Consider the following 10,798-nt stretch of genomic DNA (forward strand, 5'->3'; position numbering starts at 1 on the left):
GTTTACTCCACTGCATTCATTTGATTAGATATAGATTAGTAGATAATTCAAAAATATAAATCAATTATTAAACACACTTTGACAGTTATTTATAGGATAAGATATCTAGCAGCAGGACATCAATTTATTCAAATGATCTCTACATTTACTAACTGTGATAAAACACATCAATAATCATTATAGTAACCCAGTAACTCAATATATATATATATATATATATATATACGATTCTGAAAAGGGCCATTATGCATAAGGAGTACTTTTACTTTTGGTACTTTAAGTATATTGTGATACCAATGCTTTTGTACTTTTACTTGTAACACAGTATTTTTACCCTGTAGTATTTCTACTTTTACTTCAGTAGAATATCTGAGTACTTCTTACACCACTGCTACCATGAGTGTGGAGCTGTGTGCTACAAAGCCTGAATTTAAAACAAATATTTTACAGCTGAAGACTGTTTTCAAATGTAGAGCAGGTTCTAAGCGAGGCTCCGTTTGTAAATGAGGAAACAGTTCAGAGTGTCAGCGCTGCTCCTCCTCCTGGAATGAGTCAGAGTTTGATAAGCCCTCCCTCTTCTTCCTGCTCTCAGACACAGCCAGCTCCACTCTGTATTTCCTCCCCTTTAGATCCACACTGAGTAGGATGGGTGTAACCAACATGTGGGTAAAGTACAAGAGCTGATAGGCCACATTCACTGCACACCCACATCCTGTTCAGATCACAGCTCACATAGTTTCAGCTTTCAGGAAGTGAAACTCAGACACTCGCTGCCACTGAGAGCTGAAATGGCGCAGAAAGGAGTTCAGCTGGACCGGGAAACCTTCTCTTGTTCGATCTGTCTGGATCTACTGAAGGATCCAGTGGCGACTCCCTGTGGACACAGCTACTGCATGAAGTGTATTAAAGGCTTCTGGGATGGAGAGGATGAGAAGAAGATCCACAGCTGCCCTCAGTGCAGGCAGAGCTTCACACCAAGGCCTGTCCTGCTGAAAAACACCATGTTAGCAGCTTTAGTGGAGGAGCTGAAGAAGACTGGACTCCAAGCTGCTCCTGCTGATCTCTGCTATGCTGGAGCTGAAGACGTGGCCTGTGATGTCTGCACTGGGAGAAAGCTGAGAGCCTGTAAGTCCTGTCTCGTGTGTCTTATATCTTACTGCGACAAACACCTCCAGCCTCATTATGAATTGCCTGCCTTTGAAAAACACAAGCTAGTGGAGCCCTCCAAGAAGCTCCAGGAGAACATCTGCTCTCGTCACGACGAGGTGATGAAGATGTTCTGCCGCACTGATCAGCAGTGTATCTGTTATCTCTGCTCTGTGGACGAACACAAAGGCCATGACACAGTGTCAGCTGCAGCAGAAAGGACTGAGAGGCAGAGAGAGCTGGAGGGGAGTCGACAAAACATCCAGCAGAGAATCCAGGACAGAGAGAAGGAGGTGAAGCTGCTTCAGCAGGAGGTGGAGGCCGTCAATGGCTCTGCTGATAAAGCAGTGGAGGACAGTGAGAAGATGTTCACTGAGCTGATCCGTCTCATGGAGAAAAGAAGCTCTGATGTGAAGCAGCAGGTCAGATCCCAGCAGAAGAGTGAAGTGAGTCGAGTCAAAGAGCTTCAGGAGAAGCTGGAGCAGGAGATGGCTGAGCTGAAGAGGAGAGACGCTGAGCTGAAGCTGCTGTCTCACACAGAGGATCACAACCAGTTTCTGCACAGCTACCCCTCACTGTCAGCCCTCAGTGAACCTACACACTCCTCCAGCATCAACATCCGTCCTCTGAGCTACTTTGAGGACGTGACGGTGGCCCTGTCAGCAGTCAGAGACAAACTACAGGACGTCCTGAGAGAGGAATGGACAAACGTCTCACCGACTGAAGTGGATGTTTTACTGTCAGCAGCAGAGCCCACCACCAGAGCTGGGTTCTTAAAATATTCACAGGAAATCACTCTGGATCCAAACACAGCATGCACACATCTGTTATTATCTGAGGGGGGCAGAAAAGCAACATTAATGGAACAACAACAGTCTTATTCTAGTCACCCAGACAGATTCACTGATTATCCTCAGGTCCTGAGTAGAGAGAGTCTGACTGGACGTTGTTACTGGGAGGTGGAGTGGAGAGGGGCAGGAGTTTTTGTAGCAGTCGCATACAAGAATATCAGCAGAGCAGGGGGTGGGAGGGAATGTGGATTTGCATATAATGACAAATCCTGGGCGTTAGTTTGTAACCTATTCAGTTATTCATTTCGTTACAACAGTATCAACACTCCCGTCTCAGGTCCTCTGTCCTTCAGAGTAGGAGTGTACCTGGATCACAGAGCAGGTATTCTGTCCTTCTACAGCGTCTCTGAAACCATGACTCTCCTCCACAGAGTCCAGACCACATTCACTCAGCCGCTACATGCTGGAGTTGGGCTTTATGAACATGGAACCACAGCTGAGTTGTGTAAACTGAAATAGCCTGAAGTCTTTGAGGAACTCTTCTACTTCTTAAACTCATTGTGTGTCCATCATTGTTGCTGAGAGCTGATTGTTCATGTCTTCACTGCACAGAGATCAGCTGTCAATCAAACATTATGGGATGTGCTTTAACATCTTCTCATGAGTTGTTCTGTAGATGTTGGACTTTCTTTAGGCGGCGCTCCTTCCTGTGTCTGTTTAGCCATGGAGGCTGTCACTGCTCAGGAGGATTTCTGTTAACCTCAACTCATATTTCTCTGCATGGAAATGTAAAACTTTGCTCTAAATATTTGTTGAATATCGATATTGTGTATCTTTGTATGTTGTTGTTTCTCTTGTAAAGCATGAGAGAGAGAAAGCACCAGAGCTTCTTTCATCGTAGATATTTTATTCTAAAAGTTTTTTTATTTTTGACTAAGTCTCAATGTGTTGAATGCATAAATGAAAGTTTGAAGAAGGAAATAAAACACATTAAAATAAAAGTGATAAAAAAAGAAAAGCTAACAGGTTGAGTTTGTAATAAATGGTGTTTCTATTTTCAAGATGTGAGATGAGTGCCACATTTACATGTCTGTAAAAAATAAAATGTTGGGGTTTTTCTTGTTAATAAAATAGCTAAGATTTTTTTAAATTATAAAAATATCATTTATTTTTATGAAACAAGATATTTGAATTTTTTAATAGATATTGTTATCTAGGATTAAAATCAAATGAATTCAGATTTTCTCATTTTTAACAGGAGATTTGAGTTGATGTTGAAATCCTGAAAGAAAGTGTTGCAACTAAAATAAAGAAGTGCGCTGAAGTGTTGAAACTGATGGCAGTTGGTGTAACTTCTGTATAAACTGTGGAAATAGTTCAAACGGAAAACGTTTTCTCTGTTGTTCAAAGATGATGACCTGATGGGGTGAAAGTGTGCAATTAAACATATGTACACAGGTTTGGGGATTGACAGATTACATGTACCAGGATTATGTATTTAGATACAAAACGCCATTATTTGTATTGTTGGTGTATAGCTACTGCCTGAATATGCCTTATGACAGGCAGGGTTTCCTATAAATAAAATACTGAGCAGAGGAAACATTTTTGATCCTCAGTATAATTTTCTCTTTGTTATTTTCATTGCATTTGATGTTGGCTTATCCAAAAGTAACGGAAAGTAATCAAGTTACATTACATGTATATGAATGTAACCCTCCCAACTTTTACGTTCGACTACCATTAAGTTAAATAACGTTTTTTTGTTTGACTAACTTTTGATCAAATCAAGCGTTTCTTAAACTAAGAGAAAGACACCAGCCAGTGGTCGATATTGTGGACTTTATTTTAGAATAGCAGATCTCTGCGACCAGCTATAGTTTGTCGGCTTAGTGTCAGTGAACGTGTGTCTCTGCTCCGATCGTGAGCTACACTGCAGCACCTCCCGCGGGACTCTCCTGCGGTTCCTCCGTGCAGAGCGCCCGTTTCCTAAACCATGCTATGCAGGGGCGGTTCTAGGGGGGGGCAAATAGGGGCCAGTGCCCCCGTAACACTGACCCCTCCAAAAAAAAGTTACAATATTACGATTTATTGGAACTAAATCAAATCAGAGACCCGGATGTACAGTGGAGATTTAACTGTTCATTACCTTATAAAAGCAAATACTGTTTATGTTTTTTAATTAAATTGTCACTTAAAGTTACTAAAACAAATACTAAAAATGAAAAAAACTACTGAAACACAGGACTGTAACTTAAATTGACCAAAACAAATACCAATTACTGTATTATATGTTTATTTTACAAAATTACTTTATACTGTCTTTGTCAATTTAACCTGCTTTTATTGTGCCCCTCTCATGAAATAACTGGCCCCAGCCTGATGCTATGTATGTGTGTGCATAAAGCTGAGATATGCATATATTTATTTCCTTTCTCTTTGAAAGTTTCAGAGGTTAAAGTGAGGCATGATGCAGAAATGAGAAATGAGTGAAGCAAAAAAGAGGAAACTTACAGACTTCTTTAAAAGGTATGCAAGACATCACTGCTGCTTAGCGTGTCAAAGCCATTTGTATCTTTTATTTATTCACCATAAGTTCCTTTGTTAATTATCCTACATTTAAATGCAGAGTTGAGCAGAACAAGGCAGGTGATGGGCGAGCAGGGAAGCTTGGAAAAGAGAGAGGATCAGAGCAGCGTAAAGAAGGGAAGGGAGTGGAGGAACGAGAGGAGAGGAGAGGAGTAGAGCAGGCTGAGGAGAGGAGAGCAGAGCAGCCTGAGGAGGACAGAGGAGCAGGGCAGTTTGAGGAGGACAGAGGAGCAGGGCAGCCTGAGGAGAGCAGAGCAGAGCAGCCTGAGGAGGACAGAGGGGCAGGGCAGCCTGAAGAGAGCAGAGCAGGGCAATTTGAGGAGGACAGAGGAGCAGAGCAGGGAAGCAGTGTAGGAAAGGCTGACAACTTGCCTGACTGCTGGAATCAAAGTCAATTTGAATATTTTACACAGAAATATCCATTTCTAATAATTGGAAATAAAAAAATAGGATGCAAATCATGCAGGGAAGCGGGATCCCTTGGGGCAATGAGAACAGGGAAACAGAGGTACTCATTCTCTACTGAATGGCAGAACTGTAGGGTAGGCCCATATGGCAACAGCAATGAGAAGCAAATGAAATCTTTGAGAAAGAAAATAAATGAACATAGTGTCTCACAGAGTCACAAATTAGCACAGGACATAGTAAAAAGACAAAATGAAGAAGCTTTAAAATCAAGCTTTCTAAAAACTCAAAAAGACATTTTGGCTTCCACCCATAATGTCTTTAGAACGGCATACTACATTGCAAAAAATAACCGGCCATACTCTGATCATCCTGGACTAATAGAACTACAAATGATAAATGGTGTAAATGTTGGCCGCGTACTCCACTCAAATGTTACATGTACAGACATTGTACATTTTATCTCAAAAGAAATGAGGGAAGCCCTATTGGCAAGTATCAAAGTGACCCGACCAAAGCTAACTGTTCTTGTGGATGAAAGCACATCATTAAGCAAGAAGTCTTGTCTTATTGTGTACCTAAGAACGTCAGTTGATAGCTCAGAGCCAGTGACCTTCTTCCTAGATCTTCTCGAGCTAGAGAGTACAACTGCAGATGGAATCATTAGTCAACTACTGAACTGTCTACAGAAATATGGTCTTGATGATGCTTTTCTGAAAGAATGTCTGGTGGGATTCTGCTCAGATGGAGCCTCCGTAATGGTAGGCAGAAAGAATGGTGTCTACACAAAACTGAGAAGTAAGTACCCAGGCCTCATAGGCTGGCATTGTCTAAACCATAGGTTGGAGTTGTCTGTGTCAGATGCAGTCAAGCACTGCACCGAAACCAACCACTTCACAGCTTTTCTTGACAAGCTATACTGTCTCTATCATCAGTCACCAAAGAACTTAAGAGAGCTTGATGCTGCAGTCTCTGAAGTGGGTGTATGCTTGAGGAAGATTGGTCGCGTCCTCGGGATAAGGTGGGTGGCTTCATCTTTTAGGACAGTAAATGCTGTTTGGACCATGTATGCTGCACTCTATCATCACCTCACATCTGCAAGTGTAGATGTGAACCGTTCCTCAAATGATAGATGCATGTATGAGGGGCTAGCAGCAAAGCTGACGTCAGTTGCTTTTGTTAAAAACCTGGGACTGATGATGGATGCACTTGAGGAGCTGAAAGACCTGTCTGAGGCTCTACAGTCGAGAGACATTAGACTGTCTCAATCAGTAAATCTGATCAAAAGACAGCTAGATGTTTTTAAAACCATGAGCAGGAACCCAGACAGTGGTCTGTTCTACAAAACCGCATGTGAGGCAGAGCAGCAAGGTGTTTTTAATGGCATAACACTACGCAATGACCCAAGGCAGAAGATAATAGATCCCACAAAGTTTTATGCAGCACTATGCAAAAGCATGGAAACAAGGATGGTCACAAGTGAAGAGGAATCCCTCTTTCAAAAGGTCAATGTTCTTGATACAAAGACATGGCCAAGCCCTCTACCATTAATGTATGGTGAGTGTGAAATAAGAGAGCTATGCACTCTTTTGAAAATCGGATTCTCTGGTGTTAAGCAAAGTTATAGGGACTTTAAGGAGAATGCCAGTGTGCCGATGCACATGTCCCTTCTAAAGCTTAAGAATGCAGTGGAAACCATTGCTGTGAGCAGTGCAGAGTGTGAGAGGGGTTTCTCAGAAATGAATGCAGTTGTAACATCAATGCGCTCACAACTGAAAACTCAAAATGTCTCTGCTCTAATGTTCATTCAAATGGTTGGACCTCCTCTTACCTCTTGGGACCCCACGAAATATGTGAGGAAGTGGGTGGCTACCAGAAGGTCTGCAGACCATTTAGCCTGTAGACAAAGATGCATGACTACACAGGCTTCCCCCTATCAGCCCATCTGGGATTTGATGAAGTAGCTGGTCGTACATACAGTAATGTTGTTGAACTGCTTATATTGATGTGGACTTTCATTCCTCAATCAGTTCAGATAGGGTAATGTCTCTGTACTCATATCTTTTTTTTTTAATGTTCTTGAGTAAGTGTGCAGAGAAATGTTGACTTAAAATGGCAATTTGAAGGTCTGTAATTTGTGAAAAATGTTTGTGTATATATTAATAGTTTCAAATGTAAATTCATTCCAGTTAAATAATACTAATAAAAAGACGGTCTAATTAACATACTTTCTATGTTTACTGTCTCGATTGGTGGCATCAAATAGTGCATCTGATACAGGAGCAGTTGCTTTAGGATTGGGCCTCATATATAGCCCGCTAGCCCGCAACCCCCCCCCCCCCCCCCAAAAAAAAAACACAGCCCCCCCACATGTCAAATCCCAATTTAACCCCTGATTACATGTATATGAATGTAACCCTCCCAACCCTGTATAAACATGATAAGATGCTTTATCAAATGCATTGCAAATAAAAAAGAGAAATAAACCTTATAAAAGAAGATCCAAGATATTGAGTTTATTGTCATTTCAAAAAATGATCTTTGTTGGCAATCAACTCCACTTAGTGGCATGAATACATATATTAAATATAGACATCTATTATAGGAAGGAATTCAAATGTCAGTTGAAAGTAGCTGAGCCTTTTTGTCACATTTGAATGACGTTACTATGTGTTGTTGAGAAATGAGTCGAAAAATAAGTAGAAATAAGAACTTTTTAACTAAGTAACATTTTCTAACTTACAAAATATTGCTTTGTCTTATTCCCCTTCAGGTTTTTGGGTTCCTCAACTTCGTTCTATGGGCAGGGAACATCTGGTTTGTCTTTAAGGAGACCGGTTGGCACAAGGGTGCTTCGAGGTTAGCAGACGGGGCCTCAGAGAAACAGGCGGGCACCTTTAACCAGCAGCAGACCTACAACCAGGGAAGCTTTGACCAATCAGGGAGCTACAACACCCAGGGCAACTACGACCAGCCGTCTGAGTACAGCCAGGTGGGAGGGCCAACCTCCTTCTCCAACCAGATGTAGCCGAGCCTTTTCCTATAGCGGGCACTTCTGCATTTCAAACAGGGCAATCAAGGGGAGGATGAGAGAGGAGGTAGGTTTGTCAAAAAACTAAGAAAAAAAGGCATTAAGGATGTCACCTATTGTGTATATAAGTATTGTTGGGTATTGCAAAAAAATGATTGGATAGAGTCTTTTACTCTTTATCTGTCAGAGGTGTTGTTTGCTTAATGTCGTATTTCTTGTTGTTTAAAATAAATGTTCAGGCTCACATTGAAAATTAGGCTTTTGTTCAACACAGGTTTAGGGATTACATTTAATGAATCCTTTTACCTGAGAGAAATGTCAGCCTATTGGCCAACATGACAATATGTGGATTCGCTGAAAGGCAGATAGAAATAGAAAAGCCTTGATTGAACAGGACAGACAAACTATGGGAAAGTAACTCAAGCACTCATATACATGTTTGGAATAAATAAATAAACATATATGTATACGTATATATGATGTATTGATTAGTATATATAGGCTACTATCAGGCTCGGTCCCCGAAGGTTCGCAGGTTGGTGCGGGGGTTGGTGAGCAGGCCGGAGTCTGAAGACCGCAGGTTCCGGGGTGGGGCATGTGGGCGGAGGAGGTCCGATAGGTACTGAGGGGCATGGGCATGGAGGGACTTGTAGGTAAGGAGGAGGGATTTGTAGGTTATGCGGGACCGGCAGCCAGTGGAGGTGGATGAGGGTGGGAGTGATGTGCTGCCACGGCTTTGTATATGCGAGTACCCTAGCAGCAGAGTTTTGAACATACTGGAGCCTGTCCAGGGTTTTGTTGGGAACCCCAAACAGGACACCATTGCCGTAGTCCAAGCGGGAGGTGACAAAAGCATGAACTAGGGTTTCTGCAAACGACTCCGATCTACTCTCATCTATTGGCCAGCCGCCACTGACTGTGTTCCTCCAATACTTTTCTATTCTTTGATTTATCCATAGTTCGCTCATCGAGCCGGGGGTTAGGTTATTCAAGAAAAGGCGCTGGACCGTAGCAGGACGCATATTTTAGTTGACCTAATTAAAACTGTTATTTTTGTATTTATGTGTCACAGTATCACCTCAAAATACAAGATACGAAACATTTTCAACCATGCCACAAAATATACATAGTCCCACAAATATTTTTATTTTATTTCTTTCTTATTTTTGCCTAAGCTCAAGGGAGCCAGAGCAGAGGGTTGCTGACCCCCAGGACAACAGGAGGATTAAACCCAAACTACATCCAGATACCAGGAGACGCTTGTAATTGTGTCGTTTAAAACCGTTGACCCTCTCTGAGGTGGGACAGAAACAGCTGAGAACTTTTTATTTAAAACATTTATTTGATCCAAGTCTTTGGAATGTAATAGTCGATGATCAGAGACGACAGAGACGGATGAGTCTGAGCAGAAAGTCAAAGTACAAACAATACTTTTAGTCACGTAAGGCCTCACTGCTTTTCCATTGTTCTTTTTTTACTTCCATATTTCTTTTCTTTCTATCTTCCCGGATCTGAGACAGCAAAAAATTACAGAAGCAGTATTTAAAAAAAAAAGTCTTGTCATTCAAAGAAAGAAAAATAATAAAACAATGGCACGTACATCAGTGACGGTACAAAAACAAGGTGATATCATACCAAGTAAATAAAATGGTTACGTTTCAAAGAGACGCATATAGTAAGCTTTTTCGAGAATGAAAAACATCTCTGTACATTTTTCAGAATTATAACATTTTCATCTGAAACCGTGTTAAAAAGAAGCAACAATAACACTGTCCTCTCCTTCCTTCTACCTCTCTCTTCAGAAATCAACATCATAAACACAGATTCTTTTTTTTATTTTTAAATATATCAGTGCAACATTTTGTTTTTCAGTGCTGCAGCATCCTTTCTTGTTTGAAGGGGAAAAAACACATTCGTTCAGACGGAAATTATTATAATTTTGATAACCTGTGTCTGTGTCTTCGAATGTAAACATATGTAGTAGATATTTTTTAAACCAGTGTGGTTCTCATGAGCAAATAAAGAACATCTCGACAGTCAGAGCACCTTAAAATGATCGGAAATGTTCTTTACTGCAACCGGACAATGATTTAATTTAACCTGATTGAGGAGGTGGATTTCCTTTACAACAAAATGTCTCTAAAACCTCATCCTAAAAGAAATAATTGAAGTTTTTTCACCACAATGTTAGTTCATGTGATGCTACATTAAAAAAGGGCAGATTGAACTTCCACAGTGCAGCGCAACAGGGGACACGAAACATGTAAAACCTGCTAAATGGCTTTTTAATATATAGTAAAGTATCGTCAGCATATAGTAAGAATTTTCCTATTAATGATCACAGAGTGAACATCTGTTCGAGGTTGACAAGGTTATTGACTTATCACAACACGTTAGCTAAAGAAGCTAAAACATAACGTAGCATTAATACTAGCACTGTCTCAAAAAGGCTAATGCATTTCAGCTTTTAACCAATTTTTACTGAGATGTTTGAACAGGAACCAATTGGATGAAGTCAAATCAAGCTGCTGCAGAATTGTGTTACACTGCAAACTACAAATCAAATGTCCGATTATTTCAAAACAACAAATGAAATGAATGAGCCTTATTGTTTTGCAAAGTATGTTGGGTCTCTGCTCTGGTTAGCTAGTCAATTGTTTGTTTTGTCATTGTGTGTGTTATGGCCACTTTAGCACAAGAGAATTGGACAGAATGATCGGCTGCAGTTAGCCACTTGTTGGAGTTGCTAAACGCCATTTAGATCCTTTAAAGATTTCTCCTCTGATAGTCGACACAGGAAAAACACCGACAGAGAGTACAGCATTGTCATGGCAAA

The 10,798-nt window shown here is 41.0% G+C and overlaps 1 protein-coding gene across 2 annotated transcripts; it reads left to right on the forward strand.

Annotated features, from left to right (window-relative positions):
• Positions 1-649: 649 nt before the first annotated feature.
• LOC117483789 (tripartite motif-containing protein 16-like) lies at positions 650-2,512 on the forward strand. 2 transcript variants are annotated; one of them, XM_034132139.1, is made up of 2 exons: positions 711-1,767; positions 1,894-2,512. In XM_034132139.1, the coding sequence occupies exons 1-2, from the start codon at positions 789-791 to the stop codon at positions 2,454-2,456; spliced, it is 1,542 nt and encodes a 513-aa protein (XP_033988030.1). In that variant the 5' UTR covers positions 711-788; the 3' UTR covers positions 2,457-2,512. The 2 variants fall into 2 exon arrangements, with proteins under 2 accessions (XP_033988031.1, XP_033988030.1); XM_034132140.1 differs by having other exon boundaries at positions 650-2,512.
• Positions 2,513-10,798: the final 8,286 nt, after the last annotated feature.

The sequence above is a fragment of the Trematomus bernacchii genome, unplaced genomic scaffold (assembly GCF_902827165.1).
Source record: "Trematomus bernacchii unplaced genomic scaffold, fTreBer1.1, whole genome shotgun sequence".
Lineage (NCBI taxonomy): Eukaryota > Metazoa > Chordata > Actinopteri > Perciformes > Nototheniidae > Trematomus > Trematomus bernacchii.